The 19,689-nt window shown below is 39.0% G+C and overlaps 1 protein-coding gene across 3 annotated transcripts in view; it reads left to right on the top strand.

Annotated features, from left to right (window-relative positions):
* Positions 1 to 19,689, top strand: part of LOC135111240 (1-phosphatidylinositol 4,5-bisphosphate phosphodiesterase classes I and II-like) — a 158,557-nt gene that overhangs the window by 116,923 nt on the left and 21,945 nt on the right. For 2 of the 3 annotated variants that reach the window (XM_064024396.1, XM_064024398.1), the window contains exons 7-18: positions 5,347 to 5,447; positions 6,661 to 6,851; positions 8,328 to 8,474; positions 8,834 to 8,985; positions 9,331 to 9,495; positions 9,926 to 10,181; positions 11,315 to 11,341; positions 16,995 to 17,101; positions 17,627 to 17,726; positions 18,106 to 18,315; positions 18,541 to 18,695; positions 18,964 to 19,128. In XM_064024396.1, the coding sequence (XP_063880466.1) occupies positions 5,347 to 5,447; positions 6,661 to 6,851; positions 8,328 to 8,474; positions 8,834 to 8,985; positions 9,331 to 9,495; positions 9,926 to 10,181; positions 11,315 to 11,341; positions 16,995 to 17,101; positions 17,627 to 17,726; positions 18,106 to 18,315; positions 18,541 to 18,695; positions 18,964 to 19,128 (1,776 nt within the window). The remainder of the gene's footprint in view (positions 1 to 5,346; positions 5,448 to 6,660; positions 6,852 to 8,327; positions 8,475 to 8,833; positions 8,986 to 9,330; positions 9,496 to 9,925; positions 10,182 to 11,314; positions 11,342 to 16,994; positions 17,102 to 17,626; positions 17,727 to 18,105; positions 18,316 to 18,540; positions 18,696 to 18,963; positions 19,129 to 19,689) is intronic. The other variant, XM_064024397.1, reaches the window with a different exon arrangement.

Genomic DNA, 19,689 nt, shown 5'->3' with positions numbered 1-19,689 from the left:
TTCTTTAATGTGAAGAAAACGAAACGACAGAATACTTTACGTATATCTTAATTTTCCTTTATTTCCTCCCTTTATTTACTTTTCTTTTGCTTCTCCTTTCTCTTTCTCTCTCCTCCAATTAAGAAGTATTCCCTTTTTTATTCCTTTTTTTTTGTATGGTCGAGGAAAAAACAAGATGGAAGATGATGACAATACGATACAAAAAAAATACAAAGGAACTCCCACATCAAAGAAGAAAAGTAGTCTCCTTCAAACTCCTCCTGTTGATCTCCTTTTTCTCCCTCCCTCCTCCTCCTCCTCCTTCCGTGCTCTTCTCTCCTCTTATCACCTCTCCTTCCTCCCCAGTCTAGTGTTTGGATTGGGAGAGCAAAGATTAGGAAAGTTACCCATTACTCTTTCACAGTTTTCCTTTTTCCCTCTTTTTTTTTCATCTCTTCGTTTTCCTTATCACTTCCTGAGTGACATGTATCAAACTCCTTTCAAAACTCTCTCTCTCTCTCTCTCTCTCTCTCTCTCTTTCTCTCTCTCTCTCTCTCTCTCTCTCTCTCTCTCCTCTCTCTCTCTCTCTCTCTCTCTCTCTCAGCGTTTCAGAAGTAGGTCAGGAAGATAAGAAGATCGTGGAGGAAGAAAGAGAAGGAGAGGAGGAAGCGTGAAGTAGTTTATCTATTGTATGTTAGTCCTAAATTATTAAAACGCTAATGATGAAGGCTTTATTTAGTTATAGACGCTTCTTTTTGCAGTCTTCCAGCCGAAGTGTGTGAACTGTTGAGAAAACTTTAACCTGGTCTGAGTTTGAGTGATGAAAACGCAAAACTGTATGTTATTTTTTTTATTTATTTTCATTTATTTATTTTTTTTTTTTTTTTCGTGAGAATTATCACTTAACACTTTCCTATGCTGTCAAAATAGCTCGCCAGTTTTCTTTCAGTTTTCTTAAGATTTCTTACTAACCGGGTCCTTAAGAGTGTCTTTTCCTGTTAATCACGTAGAAATCTTGTTAACATGTCACAAGAACTATCCTTAAAAAAAATCGTGTAACATCTGGAGACTAAAGCCCTTTGAAAGTAACGGAGGTGTGGCGCTGGAGTGTTTCAGAATACAGCCTTTGCAAGCTGGGTGACTCGAGGAGCGTTCACTTCGACAGCTGACAGGAATCTCTCATGAGTAGCAGAGGATGTTGATCTTCCCACTATCTCGTCGTTAATATGTTTGACGATTCTATCAGCTGGTGTCAGTATGTGGACCAATACTCCTTGTTCTTGTCTGGCGGGTACGAGAGATGAGTTAAACAAGAGTGAATGAAAAGACTCTTTGCTTTTACTTGGTCGAGTGAGCGATAGTTCGTGACTCGTGACTTTTAACATGTAGTGACCAATTGTTGCTGTCGTTGTTGTTGTTTTATGTGTGTATGTGTGTGTGTTAGGTATGACGAACGTTGGTAATGCAAAAATGAAAAATAACGTTCATATTTCCGTTTGTTCGTGTAGAAGTTATCCTCTTCTCTTCTCTTCCTATTTTTATCATAGTTTTAGCGTATCTATCTGTCTACAGTGTGTCAGTTTTCTGATTCCCTGGAAATAAGCCTCATTTTCCCTTTCTTTATATTTTCCCTGTTCTCATTCTTTCTTTTTTTATTCTTCGTTCCTCTTCTTTCCTCTTATTAACTCGCTCTCACGCATTTTCTCTCCTCTCCCCACTTCCTTTATTCTCATCTCATTTTTTACTTCTCTCTTCTGTTCTTTTCTCCTCTCATTGCTCATTCTGCCACTCACTCTTCGTTACTTATTCATTTTGTCTTCTTGTCACTTTCTTCACCCTCTCCATTCATATTTCCCTCTCCCGTCCACTCTCTTACCTCTAATCATTCCCTCTTCTCATCATTTACTTCATTACTGTTGCTCATTCTCTTCTCCTGCCTCCTTCCCTTCTTCCTTCACCTCCTTACCTTTCTCCAGTCACTCACTTCTCCTCCCCTCATCATTCAATTACTCTGTGCCACTCTGTCATCCTCCCTCCCTCCCTTCCTGCCTTCCTTCCTTCCTTCCTTCTTTCCTTCCTTCACTTTCTCAACCTCTTTACATTTTTTTTTATTAATCTTCTCTATTCTTCTTCTTCAAGTTTTACATTCATTTAACTCATTATTTACTGACATATTTTCATTCATTTTCTCTTCCCATCTTCGTTTATTTCTTCCTTCCTTCCTTCCTTCTTCCCTTCGTTCTTCCCTTACATCCAAATCCTTCTCCATTTGTATTTTTTTTGTAATATTCTTGATGTTATCCTCATTTTATTTTGTAATTATTTTTTTCTTCGTTATTTGTGTGTGTGTGTGTGTGTGTGTGTGTGTGTGTGTGTGTGTGTGTGTGTGTGTGTGTGTTGTAGGTTTCTCTCTCTATTTATCTGACTGTCTGCCTATCTGTTTGCATGTCACACACACACACACACACACACACACACACACACACACACACACACACACACACACACACACACACACACTACACCTTAACTCAATCAATACTCAGAGTGAAGAGAGAGAGAGAGAGAGAGAGAGAGAGAGAGAGAGAGAGAGAGAGAGAGAGAGAGAGAGGTACACCGACCCTTACTGTCCAGCCAACTTTAAAGAGGCATTGGTCGAGAGGAAGAGGAGAAGGAGGAAGAGGAGGAGGAGGAGGAGGAGGAGGAGGAGGAGGAGGAGTTAGTGGTAGTGGTGGGAAAGAGAAGGAGGAGGAGGTAGGAGAGGTGTATTCAGGGACTTTCAGCCTCTGTTCCTCCTCCTCCTCCTCCTCCTCCTCCTCCTCCTCCTCCTCCTCCTCCTCCTCCTCCTCCTGTTGCTGTAGAGTCATTTACATCATCACTTCTTGATCGAACAAAGATAAACCTCTCTTGCTGTCATAAGTGCATCTGAGGAGATTACTAGCCCTCCTCCTCCTCCTCCTCCTCCTCCTCCTCCTCCTCCTCCTCCTCCTCCTCTCTTCTTTTCCAAACTGTTAAATTGCCAGTTCACAGATCATAATGAATTATTTAGTGTGTGTGTGTGTGTGTGTGTGTGTGTGTGTGTGTGTGTGTGTGTGTGTGTTCCCTACGCCATTACTCTCCCACACTTCTTTACTTTCAATTGCATACTGAACGACACCTCTTCACAAACACCTAACCACCACCACCACCACCTTATCTAACCCTCCTATACTTGTCCTTCCTTTGTGTTCCCTCATTACCACCAGCATATCTACCTGTCCTCAGTTCGCTCTTCCTTTGTATTCCTTTGCGTCTGGGCGTGCAGTCTAGGTGGAGCTGGAGACACGACTTACTCCCTGTGCCCTTCTCCTTAACTCCGCCGATGGATTTATTTACCACTGCCCTTGTCGCCGCCCCTCTCCTGCCCTGCGCAGACGGCCACCTTGACTCCCGCCCCTCGCGCCCGGCCTGCCGAGCTCTGAGTGAGAGAGAGTGATAGGTCCGTATTCAGAAACGCTTTGCTCTCTCACCACGACTATCCTCAAAGGCCACAGAGATGATTACCCGTGTTCTCAAGAGTGTTTCTCCTTAATAGCATATAAATTTTGTTAATCTGTCACGCGAACCGTAAAAACATCCTTAAAGACCTGTGTAGCTTCAAGTAAAGTTTTTGAACGTAGTGGAGGTGCGGCGCAGAAGTGTTTCAGAATATGTTATATAGGATGAGGATACGCTCCATAGTACAATGAGCTTAACTTAGGACTGTATTCTGAAACACTCCTGCGTCGCACCTCCGCTACTTTCCAAAGGCCCTGTGTAGCTCAAGTGACACACGAGTTTTTAAGGATCATAAAACTGTCGTACAAACCAACGTACAAAACGAAGAATAATAAATAAAATCACTTACAATAAAATAACAAAAAGATTGTGAGAGAGAAACAAGTAACAAGCCTAATAATAACAGTACATCCCTTTAAATAACATCAATGGGATAAAAAAGAAAAAATGCCACAAAAAAAAAAAAAAACGTGCCTCCGTCAGGGTATTTTTAGCACAGAGTGAGATGCGAAAGCCGAGCCAACTGTCAGGTAATGAGAGGCCCTGCTTACCTCTGATATGTGTCATTAGCAGGTGTATTTCCGTCCCTCGAGCTACGTGGCAAGGTGGTGGTGCTCTCTCTCTCTCTCTCTCTCTCTCTCTCTCTCTCTCTCTCTCTCTCTCTCTCTCTCTCTCTCTCTCTCTCTCTCTCTCTCTCTCTCTCTCTCTCTCTCTCTCTCTCTAGCTAAAATATACGAGCCAAACACGAGAACCCATAACACATATTTTACTGTTCTTTGGCTCCTCTCGGTATATTCAGGCCCTGGTCGAAATACAGCGGAAAGATATGGGACTGTATCCTGCAACACTTCTGTCTCCACCTCCACTACTTTCAAAAGGCTCTAGTTAAAGTGACACGAGTTTTCAGTGGTGTTTTTTTTTTATGGTTCTAGTGACACATTAGCAAGATTTCTACCATACTAACAGTATAAACACACTTGAGAACCCGGCTATTTGAAAGTGGTCGTGGTGAAACAGAGAGAGAGAGAGAGAGAGAGAGAGAGAGAGAGAGAGAGCAAAGCGTTTCGTATTGGCCCAGAGTACGTTTGACGATCAAGGTCGAAACTATTGATCAGTTAGTTCCCTGTAGGTCAGTGTGCAATATTCATCGAGTTTTAGTGGTTTTGAAACGTCCCTTTTTTTTTTTTTTTTTTTGACAAACTAGGTAGGGTACGAGAGAGAGAGAGAGAGAGAGAGAGAGAGAGAGAGAGAGAGAGAGAGAGAGAGAGAGAGAGAGAGAATCTGAGGGGTGGATTAGCCGGGACAGCCTCGCTAGTGTTGTTCCGTGATGTGCGACAACCCATCAAGGCTTTGGCGGCAACCTGTGAATTATGCGCTGCTCTCCCAGATGAATAGATCCGTCCGTGACGCAGGTGTTGCAACGCGCGGCACTTGTCACCTGAGTTATGGGGCCAGTCAGTTTGTCATCTTCGGTAGTTATTTTGGGCTCGTATGAGTGACTGGGTGTTCAGGTATAACATTGTAGTATGATTTTTTTTTTTTTTTTTTTTTTTTTTAGCGCGGTAGGTATAGAAGTAACTTTAAGATTCGTATCTGAACTATATAGTTATGACAAGCTCTAGTGTAAGTTACTAGACTTTTCAGTGGTGTTTTCTTGACGATGTACACTACCATTGAAGGAAAATAAACTGAACCTATCATTTTTTTTTCTTTCTTTCTTTGAGACCTTTGAAAACTCACTAGTACTTCCACTGTATCTAGCCACTGACCACTGATACAAATGCAGAATGATTGCCATGTTTAATCTTCTGTTCCTCTTTTCTCCACCAGAACGACACTGTGTCCATAGAGAAGTTCACATGGGAAATGTTCCTGCAGTTCTACCACAAGCTGACCAACAGGCTGGAGGTGGAGCGAGTCTTCTGTTTACTGTAAGTGTGTCTCTATCCTTCTGGTCGGGGTTATGACTCGGGTGTAGACCAGATGGCTTCTTGCAGCTTCCCTTATTTTCTCACGTTCTTTATTGACCAGGGAATATACTCTGTCAACCTTGTCAAGAACTGTCCTCCTCTCAGCCAAGTCTCCTCGCTAAGGCTGCATGTAATATGAACGGCGTCCCTTCCCTTGTTCACCCCTAAATGTCAAGCGAAGACTATTCATTATAGGGAGGCGGCCTGATCGTGTTTACATTACATAGCGCGACCTGATCCCAGCACAGCCTCGTTTTGTGACAGCTATGTCCAGTATTCCTGAACGGTTTGCTTCCTCACTGTAACCATTTTTCAAGGCCACAGAGATCATGCGCCGGGTTCTCAGGAGTGTTTTTCCCGTTAATAATTTTATTAATCTGTCACAAGAATTCCAAAAACACCTTAAAAAGAAAAAAAAAATGTGTCCTTTCAAACCTGAGACTTTGAAAGTAGTGGACGTGCGCTGTAGAAATGTTTCAGAGCGTTCGTATTCCTGAGCGCTTCAAATTGATAAGGATTATTTTCAGACACCTCAGAGATGTTTAGACGAGTTTTTATGTATTCCTGAGCATAATAATAAATCCCATAGATGCTCAAGAAACCACGAGATACTTAGCTATTTATACTTTATTGATCGCGCACAGTAATAATTGACAGTAGGATAACAGGCAGCACTGGGCCTTATGTCACCACCTGTCATCTCAGTGTGAAGTTAAATAATGGCTCAACTTTACATGCATAAATAATAAAGTGTCATTCAGAAAGTGTAGTGTACTCTCTCTCTCTCTCTCTCTCTCTCTCTCTCTCTCTCTCTCTCTCTCTCTCTCTCTCTCTCTCTCTCCAGTACACAAGTAAGAAATAGAGCAGGTTACACTTCAGTGGTTCATTGAAGGATAGCATCTTAGTACGTAGAATTAAAAGATTATGTAAGAAGGAGGTCATATTGGCAAAACATATTGGTGTCTTACCTCAGTTACCTCAAGGATGCATTATGGTTCTATTAATAGCTTGGTTACTATTATATTGGCAACGTTAATGTTTTCTCTATAGCACATACCCGAAGTTCTAATCTCAGTTTCTTTAAGAAGCTCTAGTATAAGTTATTAGGATGCTTTCATGATCTGAATAACACTTTGATCCTTATTATGTAGTGAATGTCTGTGTTCCTCTACAGTACGGATCAGGAGTACAGCACTGACCCAAAGTTCAGGCCCAAGGGGATGAACATTGAACAGCTGGTGAAATTTCTCAATGAAGAGCAGAGGGACCCACGCCTCAACGAAATTTTGTACCCATATGCTGATGCCGCCAAGGCCAAGGAGGTGATCCGAGACTACGAGCCGGCTAAGGAGAACATCACCAAGAGTAAGTGACAGAGAGCAGTAGCAGCAGTAATAGTCAGCGTTGCCAGATTGTTTTGGCCATATTATCATACTACACAGGCTGAAATTATTGTACTTCTGGTAAAATTATATGTAATTATTCCAAATATTATGCAAAACTGCCACTTTCCAAATACAGCAGAATTTAGGTTATATATATATATATAGAGAGAGAGAGAGGTGTGTGTGTGTGTGTGTAATGAAAAAAATAACAATGCCCTTAACAAACAAAACACTTTCCTAAATACATATCATTAATAATTGGAGAAAAACTACAGGACACTTCGTTAAGTTGTTTACTTACTATGTAGGAGATTACTGGTCTTGTTCTTCTATATATACATCCGGCACGTCGTCAGCAGCCCCGGCACTCTCTTCATTGGAGGAATATAGCACTCTTGATGCCATGTTTTTTATCATTGACTTTGATTGATGGCTTGAAGGTCGTACAGTCACTGCTGGATGTGGAAGCAACACACTGCTTCGCTAGGATGATGTCTCTTACGGTTTCTGTTTTTAGCTTATTTCTGTCTTTTGTTGTCACACGGTTTACACTAGAGAAGCAGAGCTCACAGTCAGCATTAGCATGAGGCAAAGAAAGACATCCTAGTGAAAAGTCTGAAACAAGCTTAAACTTGGGGTTTCCATCACTATCCTCCAGAGTTTTTATGGTGTGTGTGTGTTGCCTTGTCTTTCGTTTTACTGATGTTTATGCAGTGTGTGTGTGTGTGTGTGTGTTGCCTTGTCTTTCGTTGTACATATGCTTATGCAGTGTGTGTGTGTGTGTGTGTGTGTGTGTGTGTGTTGCCTTGTCTTTCGTTGTACATATGCTTATACAGTGTGTGTGTGTGTGTGTGTGTGTCTTGAAAATGTACTCACGCGTGCGTACATTTTCAAGACGTTGACGTTTCGTCTTTCATCTTTCGTCTTTCGTCTTTCACCAGCTCTGATAGGGGTCAGTTTGGATTACTGTTTGCAGCCTTGTCATTACCTCGTTTGCGACCTCGTCATTACAACTATTACTTGTTCTTGTCAAGATGCCCAAACGAAAGTGTAAATTCACTGCAGAGATGCAGAACAAACTCCCGTGCTTCAAAAAAGGCAGGGATGAGTGGGAAGCCGAGTGTTTGGTGTGTAAACCAGGAACATTTGTCTCATTGGCACATAAAGGCATTAATGACTTACAGTCACATGTGAGCTCTGAGAAACATAAGAGAGCAGTGCAAGAAGAGGGTTCATCAATGAAGATGACACATTATTTTATTATCAGCCATATGCAAAGGTAGATAAGTTGAGTTTCTTTTAATTAATTTATATGTTTTCCAGTATCATATCAGGACCATAATCAGGTGTTAGTGAAGGTGTCTGGAATTTTGATAGTTCATATATGGCAACCCTATAGTAGCTTCAGTAATACCATCAGTCCAGTGACTCATGCTTTCTTTCCCTGTGTCTTCAGATGTGTTGAGCATCGAGGGATTCCTAAAGTACCTGATGTCAGATGAGAACACTGTGATTTCCATGGAGATGGCTGACCAGTACGCTGACATGGAGCAGCCTCTCTCACACTACTTCATCAACTCCTCCCACAACACGTACCTCACAGGTGGGCGGCTCTGCACTGCTGACTCAGGGCACAATAGGGAGTGACCATACATGTGAAACCAAACTCCTGTGCACTGCAAATTTGTACTTAAATATTTGCATTCTTCATCTAATGTTTAAACTCGAGAAACAACCTTGTGTATATGCAGTACTTGTGTGTGATTCTCCTCTTTGATATAGCAGAATGTCTATGAAAAGTGGATTATATTATAAAAGAAAGACTCATATATATATATATCAAACACCAGGGGATGGAAGATATAGATAAAAGTGGTGCTTCGTCTGGGCCATTCTGTAATAGATTAAGTACTTGGCTGCCATAAGACTACCTTCAAATCATCCAATCCACTGCTCCCCCAGGCCACCAGTTCACAGGCAAGGCCTCAATAGAGATGTACAGGCAGTGTCTCCTGGCCGGCTGCCGCTGTGTGGAGCTGGACTTCTGGAATGGCAAGCTGGAGGAGCCTGTCATTGTCCACGGTTTCACTCTCGTGCCAGAAATCAGTGCCAAGGTTTGTTGTAACGAAGTGTTAGACTGCTGTTCTTTTCCTTGTCTTTAACCCTTTGACTGCCGCCCAGTACAACTCTTCGTAATTACCAATCACTGAGACATCTTTAATTGTTCTACAGCCACATCCAATCTTTGAGAGATATATGATAATGTTTTCTTTCATTATACGAGTATTTGCCTTATAACGTACAGTACAATACATGTTTTCATTTGCTCTTCTCACTTCTCACACTTGGTTCCTGTCTTAAAGCTAAAGCATCATCCCACAATCACTTCATCTGGTTAGTTCTACTCAGCATCCTGTATTGCAACAATCTCACCACTGAACCACTCATGTATCTTGCAGGATGTGATAGAAAGCATTGCCGAGTCTGCCTTCAAGACCTCCGAGTGGCCTGTGATTCTGTCCTTTGAGAACCACTGCAACCCTCGCCAGCAGGCCAAGATTGCCAACTACTGCAGGGAGTTCTTTGGTGACATGTTGCTAGACTCTCCATTGGATAACTTCCCTGTAAGTATGGAGAGGCAGTGGGTGGAAAGTTCTTGTCATGAGGGATATTCACCCTTTTGACCTTTCTTTTGGGACTAGCACCACAGTGGATCTTTCTTCTCTCTTTCTCTCTCTCATTTTCTTGACCTTGGCCAGTGCCCCTCTAACACAGAATTAAAAAAAATATGTTAAAAACTGAGGAAGCTTGGAGATTTGTGTGTCATGTATATTCAAGTTAAGAAGTTAAGAATTTTTAGGTGAATAATGGGGCAGTCTCTCTGTTGCTAGTCTGTCCACAGCATAACTTCCCTGTGAGTATGAGAAGCCATGGGTGAGGAGTTACCATTAAGAGGGATAGCTAGTACTGAGGAAGCTTGGAGATTGGCATGTCATCTATATTCATAGGGAATATTTTTGGCCTTTAGAGTCATGCAATCCCCTCTCTTCCCAGCTGGACCCCGGTGTTCCCCTGCCAAGCCCAAAGAGTTTGAAACGTAAGATTATCATCAAGAACAAGAAGAAGCACCGTACACACCACCACCCCAAAGTGAATACACAGCCCAGCCATTCCCAGTTCCACGTGGATCTGAACCCCACTACACAACCGAGGCCCACAGAGATGCAGGGCAACGGAGAGATACCCAGACCTCTGATGGAGAAGGAGGGATCCAGGGAATCCTCTGAGGAAGAGAATGAAGTAGCTAATGGTGAGTGTTTCTTCATTGTCTCTCTCATACATTCAGCCTAAGTTAGCATGGCATGAAAGAAGAAAACCCATATATTTGATCACTTCTTCAATAGTTTGCTTTAGTCACCAGGGATCTATTCTTCCAAATGACTATAGAAATGGATGTTCTTATTTTGTCAGGTACTTCTACTATAGGAATCACCATAAAGACTGATAAAATGTACTCAGTCTGAAGTGATTTGGCAGTAGTGAGATAAGAGGACATTGATGTTTGATAAAGGAATTTGGAAGAGACTGAAAGGCTTAATTCCATAAGGAGGTCAATTTATAGCAATTTCAATGTAGGTATGAGATGGTTAATGATCTCTTGGCACAATCATATGAGCAACACGGCCTTGCCACAACTCAGGCCTTGCTGGGTTGCATATGACTGTGTGAATAATGACAGTGATGCCAAAAGGAGGGAGGTAATTATGCTGATAGGGAAAAATAAACACTGATTTGATTATTTGATTGCAAACGTAAGCAGTTCCTTGCCTCCCAACTTTTGCTGTAGTGCAGGTGGAATATCTAGTGTAAGACATGTGCTTGTGTACATTGGTCATACATAGAGGATCAGTAATACTAGTAGATGAGTAGAGCAGAAGCAGTTATTCACAAATTTAATTTTTCAGTGTACTTGCATTACTCTGTGTGACAATGTGTGATATTGTATACATATCTGGTTTGATGATAATTGTGTCAAATTTTGCATTCATGAATATTTATATGATGGTAAAGTATTCTTATATATATATATATATATATATATATATATATATATATATATATATATATATATATATATATATATATATATATATATATATATATATATATATATATATATATATATATATATATATATATATATATATATATATATATATATATATATATATATATATATATATATATATATATATATATATATATATATATATATATATATATATATATATATATATATATATATATATATATATATATATATATATATATATATATATATATATATATATATATGATAAGTGTCATTATGATAAGCATGTTAATGATTGGTAACATTACCTGTTAGTTCAACTTGGCTAATCTGAGTCATTCTTGACCTAGCCTTTCCTCACCTGGCCAGGCTGATAGGTAAGACATGAATGTAGTGTTTCACCCTTCATATGTTCCCGTCACAAAGGTGGAAGCATGTTAGTGCTATGAGGTGTTCAGCAAGACTGATGCTCAACATGATAGAAACACGTCAGTTTTGCAAGAAAATTAAAAACTGTGCATCCTTTTACCACATTGTAATTGCAGCAGAGTGGATGCTCACCCTTTCTCCAGTAAACTACTGTGTTAATACTGTATGTAGCCATAATGCATGAAGCAGTGACAGCCCCCTCCTTTCTGGCACCATGTACAGGTAACTCGTAGCCCTTAGCTGACAGTCTGTGTTCACTGCTGGCCACTGTTCTGGCGGGCACACTCAGGCTGGGCTCAGTTGTGTCGTGGTGCAGTGACGCCTGTTTGCTTATGAAATGTTCAGTGCTACAAAGCAGTCATCACAAATGTGCACTCCATGACTGTGACAAGTTGGAAGAAGCAGTAATTTGCTGCTAAGCATATCATAAATTTGATTTAAAATTTTTTCTTTGCTTAGATGTAACTGTCATAAATTTCTCAAAAAAAGTAAGGAATATCATATGAATATTCAGTTTTCTTATAAAATTATTAGTAAAAATAATTTAAGATGCATAAATCTTCCTTCCTATGACTTGAACTCTTTCAAGAGGGAGGTTTCAAGACACTTATCCTCCAATTTTAATTTGGAACTGGCACCTTAGTAGGCCTTTTTTTTTTTTTCACTCTTTGTTGCTCCTGGCCAGTGTCCTTCTTACATGAAAAAAAAAAAAAAAGTATGCATGTAAAATATCACAGAAATTCACTGAAATGAGAAGTTGCCTTATGACTGAGCCCTCGTCTGATGCCCCGTCAGCCATCCGTACTGTATGTAGACCATTACAAGCCACTCTGTTACCCAGGAATGGATATTACATGTACTACCTTAGGCAGGGCATTTGATGGGAAACCATATCTTCCAGATAAATAATGCAGTGAGAGCAGCAGCAAACATCTTTATTCTTCTCAGACATTTCAGCATAGAGACTGTGCCATTATCAAGGACCCATGATAAACATACATTGTGAAAAAAAAAATATATATATATATATAAAGTAAAAATTGATATACATATACACTCATAATCTATGTACAGCTTAATTACATGCGTATATATATATATATATATATTAGTTACTTTTGACTTTTCTTTTAGATATTTACACTGTTTTCTTATACTAGATTCTTGATAATGGCACTGTTTCTATGCCAGAACATCAAAAAACAATAAATATGCTATTGCTTGCTCCATTCACTATGTTATTTATCTATTACTTTAGAAGGAATGGACTGGGGATTATTCTTGTGACCACTTCAAGTCTTGGTATTGAGATGTTACTGTTCTTGCTGTGGGCATCCTGTTCCTCTGTCTCTGCCCGCCCCAGCCAGCATCATGCCTTCAGTTGTTAATAGGGCACTCCTCATCCTCCCTGACCATTTCAAGTGCAGTGTTTGGCATATTGAGCAACCTTACTTAGTTTGTATATGCATTCCTGTGGTTTTGTTGTAATTGTGGAAGTAAAAAAGCAAACATGAAATGGTAGTGAAGTCTTCTCTCTCTCTCTCTCTCTCTCTCTCTCTCTCTCTCTCTCTCTCTCTCTCTCTCTCTCTCTCTCTCTCTCTCTCTCTCTCTCTCTCTCTCTCTCTCTCTCTCTCTCTCTCTCTCTCTCTCTCTCTCTCTCTCTCTCTCTCTCTCTCTCTCTACTTTTTCAAATCCTTCACTTGTGTCAACATCTCTTTCATATCTCCTTTACCTCTTTCTCCCCCTTCCCACAGTCACTAGTAATTGATTTTAATATAGAATACAGTTCAGATTTCAAAGAGACATATTGATCATATATTTTTTAAAGTTTTGGTGCTAATCTTTTGCAGTACGATAGTAATATCTTAAAATACCACTGATTGCTGAATATTCAAAACCTGACTTCAAAAATTTGCCTTGAAGTGTTCTAGGGAGATGAATGGTGTTGCAATATGTTGGTACTAATTCACACTGTCTTTCTGTTCAACATGAAGTTTCTCTAATTTAGTGTACTCAAATTGTTGAAGAAGCCATATTTGTTATTTCCCTACTGCATCAGTTCCCTTTTTATGAAACCCAATACTGTCAAACTATCCCACACTCACTAAGGTGTGAAGATGTTGCTGTACTTGTGTCATGGTATTCAGAAACTCTTTGGTCTCTCTCTATCTCACCATGACTATTTTCAAAGGCCACAAAGATGATTAGTCAGGTTCTCAAGAGTGTTGCTCATGTCAGTAACATGGAAATCCAGTTAATCTGTCACTAGAACCATAAAAACACCCTTAAAACCCGTGTCAATTCAACTAGAGCCTTTTGAATGTAGTGGAGGTGGAGCGCAAAAGTGTTTCAGAATATGAGCAATAGAAGCCTTTAACTCTTCACCCTTAGGACACTTGCAACTCTTATAACCTGTGAGTGATGTTATGCTAAAAATAAGTCCCCCACACTGGTTGTCAGCCCTCCTGCCATTCATGTACTGGCACACATGTTGGTCTTAAGGGAATGCCATGTGGATGGTTTGAATGTTTGTGGGGAAGCATTTTTTAGTTGTATACAAAACTTCATCAGACTTCAGTGTTTCGAGTTATTGAATATTGTTATCTGTTTGTTAGTTTGTTTTGTTTAGTTGTTTATTCATTCATTTGTTCATTTGTTTGTTTGTTCATTTGTTTCATTTCTTATTTTTTTATTTCTTATCTATTTTTTCATAATTGATCAGTTTGTTTCTGTATTTTAGTTACATATTTATTTATTTGTCTATCCATCTATTTTCCTATCTAATTTTATTCTTATTTTTTTACTTTATTTTTCAGTTTCATCTATTTAATCATTCATTTATATATATATATATATATATATATATATATATATATATATATATATATATATATATATATATATATATATATATATATATATATATATATATATATATATATATATATATATATATATATATATATATATATATATATATATATATTTTTTTTTTTTTTTTTTTTTTTTTTTTTTTTTTTTTTTTCCTTTTTTTCCTGCTTATACAAAAGGTGTATTGAGGTGGCAAGGCAACTGTACCCTGCATTGGTGTTCCTCTAGATAAGTGTCATTTGTGTAATTCCCAGCATGAGGCAGAACTTCCTTACCACTCAAGACTAAACTCCATTGGGCAGTATCTCAGTTGCTGTTGAGTATATACTGTCAGTTCTAACCCACCACATTGTAATCTTACTGTATGGCTCATATTCTGAAACACTTTGCTCATTCATTACAACTATTTTCAAAGGTCACAGAGATAATTAGTCTGGTTCTTAAGGGTGCTTCTCCTGTTCATGATATAGAAATCTTGTTGTCACTAGAACCATAAAAGCACCCTTAAAAACCTGTGTATTTTCAATTAGAGCCTTTTGAAAGTAATGGAGGTGCTGCCAGGAGTGTTTCAGAATGTGTTCCAATGTACGTACTTGTAATGATGTAAGACTGGGAACTGTTCTAGATCTCCTTCAAAGTGTCCCTTATGTGTGCTCCTCTGTGTGTAATATATGGCAGTGTTTCCAGTACAACACCACAGCAGCATGACAGTAGGAGTTAGTTCAAGGCAGGGAAGGCTATACACCACCACTACCATCATCATCACCACCAGAGCAAGTACACCCAGCCTCCTCCACAGCCCCGCCCTGCCCAGCCTTGCCCACCCCAGCCCTGCCCAGCTCACTGCATTCTAACCAACACACTGTCTTGGTCTTGTGTTCCTCAGAGATGCATTTTTTTCTTTTAGCACTAGATGAAGAGTGGGGAAGAGTGCCATCTGAGTGTAATTCTACTGTAAGGACTTACATTGTGCACATTTGTTCATCACCACCACCATTAATGTGTCCCATTCCAGGACAGAGCAAGATAGGATATAAAGACTGAAAGGAAAATAGTTCAGATGATGGTGCAACTTAGCAATATTTGAGTAGTAAGATTTGAAGGTGCTGATACTATTGATAATGTACTCCATCATGATGTACTCCTTATATAACTTATAATTTCATGTTATATGTCATTAAGAAATTCTAAAATGCACCTGTTTTAGATTTCACAGCCATTCTTTTCAAAATAGTTACTTTGAGCAGTGATGTAGCCTCCTCATTTCTCATAACTCATGTAAATAACTGGTAACCTCATTATGTTTCATTTGTAGTGTGTCCTTCAGTCATTCAGATTCTAGATATACAAGAACATGCAAGCCACACACCTTCATTGTCTTATCCTTTGCTAAATTTGTACCCACATCCATGGCATTCTTTGGTGAAGCATGTAGGATTATTTACCCATCACTCAACACCAGGCTGTCTGAGGAGTTACAAACCATGTGATGCTGTTGAAATTCTGTCATGAGTCTTACTTGCCGATGTTCAAAGAGTCCATGGAAATCCTTTAAGAATCACTGGGGCCATTTTTTCATGTGGTTGAGTTTTTTATGAGTCTCTCCTCACCTCACACTTGTTGCCCAAGTCATTGCAGTTTTATTTATTCATTTATTTATTTATTTATTTATTATTTATTTATTTATTTATTTATTTTATTTTATTTACTTTTTTTTATTTATTTATTTATTTTAGTTTGGTGTTTTGTATAGAGGGAACTGTTAGTGATCTTACTGTATATAAACTGAGTCAAACTTAATGAAGGGAACTTGATAATAGATACCTATATATACAAGCAGGCTTTACAACATGACACATATAATTTGTTATACACATTTTTTCAGTTATATTAGTTTTGTAAAGAGGAAGAGATTATTCTTATTCATTATGAAGTCCACATTTTCCTCCCATAAGAAGTACTAACTGCAGTCCCACAACATAGCCCAATATTCTGAAACACTCCTGCACCACACCTCCTCTACATTCAAAAGACTCTACTTGAAGTTAGGTTAGGTTTTCAAGGGTGTTTTTACAGTTCTAGTGACAGATTAACAAGACTTCTATGTTATGAACAGGAGAAACACTCTTGAAAACCCAGTTAATCACCTCTGTGGCCTTTGAAAATAGTTGTGGTGAGAGAGCAAAGTGTTTGAGAATACAGGCCTTAATGTGAGGTGCAAACTTTCACATAGTGTCACCCTTGAGCTGAGGCATTATGGCACCAACACTTACTATTTGTCTGGTTCTCATTAGACCACTGTAATATGTTGTAGATTCTTTATGTGAGGAAATATCAACAGTTCGTAAATTTCTGTGTTGGTCGAGTGTATTGAGCTTCAGTGATGAGAAACGTGTCTTGAATGGAATTTTGTGTATGAAATGTGTTTATATCTGCAGTCTAACCTGATAGTAATGTGCTCATAGTTGTGTTGCTTTATCCCTCAAGTAATGGAAGGAGGGATTAATATCAACATCAAAAAAAACATTTGTAGCATAAATTAATGAAATATTTGTAAGTGTTTAATATTAACATCAAAAAAACATTTGTAGCATAAATTAATGAAATGTTTGTAAGTGTATTAACATATTTTCTTCAAATTATGCACTTTTCTTATTGGCACACCTTGTTTATCATACTCAACATTTAATCTAACCATAAAGTATTGGTGACACTCCATATTCCCTACAGGAGAAATACCTGATGGGGGAGGAGGAGAGGATGTGGAGAGTTCCAGCTCAGATGAAGAAAATCAACTCACACTGGAGGAGATACAAGAGAGAGGCTCCACCAATCCTGTAAGCAATGTGACTTGTCAGGCCAGGAAGGGAGAGGGTGTGACTCATACTAATAAAGTGGAGAATAATTGATGTAATTCATTTTTAGTTTGATATTAAATGGAATGAAAGTGCATGTTTTCCTCCCCTGATAAGTACTAACTGTAGTCCCCACAACATAGGTCAGTATTCTGAAACACACTTGTACTGCATCTTCCCTACATTCAAAACATGGGTTTTCAAGGGTGTTTGTACAGTTCTAGTGACAGATTAACAAGACTTCTACATTATGAACAGGAAAAGCACTCTTGAGAACCCAGTTAATAATTTCTGTGGCCTTTGAAAATAGTCATGGTGAGAGAACAAAGTAGTAGTCATGGAGAAACAACATTATAGATTCAGATACTGTATGTGCCAAGCAGCTGAACACACACGTATACACAGATGATCATATAAGGTGTAGATTATGATACCAGTGTTGATATAAGATTCAGAAGTGACATGGCTAGAGGAATCCTACTTTTCATGTGTGTTGTTCTTCCCTAGGACCAAGGTGGTGATGCTGAGGAGGAAGCTGGAGCAGAAATATCAGCTCTAGTCAATTACGTTCAGCCAGTTCATTTCCACTCGTTTGAAGCATCAGAAAGTGAGTTGTTGTGTGTAATATCATAAGACATGTATTATATAATAGATAGGGATAACAGGTGGAAATTGGGAGGTACGTTTAATGCAGGGATTCCCACGTTTAGGCCTGATGGCTTCCTGCAGCTTCCCTCATTTTCTTATGTTCCTGTTGTCTTATCCATATTTGTTAGATGCCCAACTCTAAAATACTTCTTGTGTATCTGAGTAATTCATCTTATGGTACTTTTTATTCATAAGAGAGTACTGAAATGTTGATAATAGGAAGTAGGGACAACATATAAACACCAAAATGGTTTGTTCTTAGCTGCATTTATAGAAAGGATGAGGAACAGTAACATTTCTTCAAAGCACTGCTAATGATATTATCTTTTGGCTTTCAGAGAGAAGCAGGAGCTACGAAATGTCATCCTTTGTTGAAACACAGGCCAGCAACCTTCTGAAGGAGTCACCAATTGAGTTTGTCAATTACAACAAACGGCAGTTGTCTCGAGTGTATCCCAGAGGAACTCGAGTTGACTCCTCCAACTTTCTCCCTCACCAGTTCTGGAATGCTGGGTGTCAGCTGGTGGCCCTCAACTATCAGAGTCTTGGTAGGTCATGACTCTTGTGTGCCATTGCAGTATAGGTGGCAGTGACTGTCTCCATGAGAGGAAGAGAGAGAGAATTATACCACAAAAATTACTGAATATCCAGTTTTTACACTAGTATATACAGTACCTGTTAGAATTTTCACAGAGCAGAGGAAACTTCTAAGAAGCACCATGACAGAATAGACAAGTGTGTAGTCGTCTTCAGTCAAGAATTGCATGTTTCAGATCTCGCCATGCAGTTGAACCTTGGCATCTTTGAGTTCAACAGCCGGTCAGGATACTTACTGAAGCCTGACTTCATGAGGAGACCCGACAGAAGGTTTGATCCCTTTGCCGAGTCCACTGTGGACGGCATCATTGCTGGCACTGTGTCTGTCAAGGTGAGCAGTGTGTCACTCAGCTGTGTGTCAAGACAGTGAGGATTTAACTTTTTGTCACTGCATTTTTCATCTCTTGAGAACAAATAGTACATCTGATTCATCCTGTTTGAACTGAAATAGCTTATGCCAACTAGAGTCACATTTCCAGACAAGAAAGTTACAGAGAAGAGAAGTTACAGAGAGGTATCATGTTATGTGTCTCAACATTCTCTTGGAATCTTTTAAACTCTAATACTGCAAAGTAACTCACACCTTTTATAATTTATAGGTTATATCCGGACAGTTTCTGTCTGACAAGCGGTCTGGCTGCTACATTGAGGTGGAGATGTACGGGCTGCCAGCAGACACTGTTCGTAAGAAGTTCAAAACCAAGATTGTGCAGAACAACTGTATAAACCCTGTGTGGGATGAGGAGCCATTTGTATTTAAGAAGGTTAGTGAGGAGTATTGATTCTCTTATTCCAGTCTTACATGTTGTGTCTTGAATAACAAAAACAAAGTGACTTAACATTACTGGGGTGTGATCTTAGTGCTTTACAGAACACACTGCCACTCTGAGACATTTCTTCTTTTGCTACAGCCTCCACCAAACATTATATGGATTAAAAATTGCAAAATCTGTTCTTTTTCATCCTTATCTTTCTTGTATGTGCTTATAAAGATTTCATACATTTTTCTTAGTGCTGTGAATTGTTGCTTATGGCATTGAAAGGGCTAAGACATCTTTTCTTTCAAATTGTAATGCCTGCACATATAATAAGACTGGTTTATATATCTACTCAAAAGTACTGAAGTAAAAAAAGACCAATATTTTGATCCCTCATAACTTTTGCACAAAGGAAGCTCAATATTGATTGTTCTTAAATAGTAGTATTTTTTTAATGTCTTGTCCTTTAAAGTTAATTTGTCTTATTGATCTTTAAAGCTGTGAATGCTCCCTACACTCATAACTTTGAATGCTATATCTCCTCACGTCTTTCGTCAGTCTCTTTTT

Source organism: Scylla paramamosain, chromosome 21, assembly GCF_035594125.1.
Source record: "Scylla paramamosain isolate STU-SP2022 chromosome 21, ASM3559412v1, whole genome shotgun sequence".
NCBI classification, from domain to species: domain Eukaryota; kingdom Metazoa; phylum Arthropoda; class Malacostraca; order Decapoda; family Portunidae; genus Scylla; species Scylla paramamosain.
This window is presented reverse-complemented; position numbering and strand designations above follow the sequence as displayed.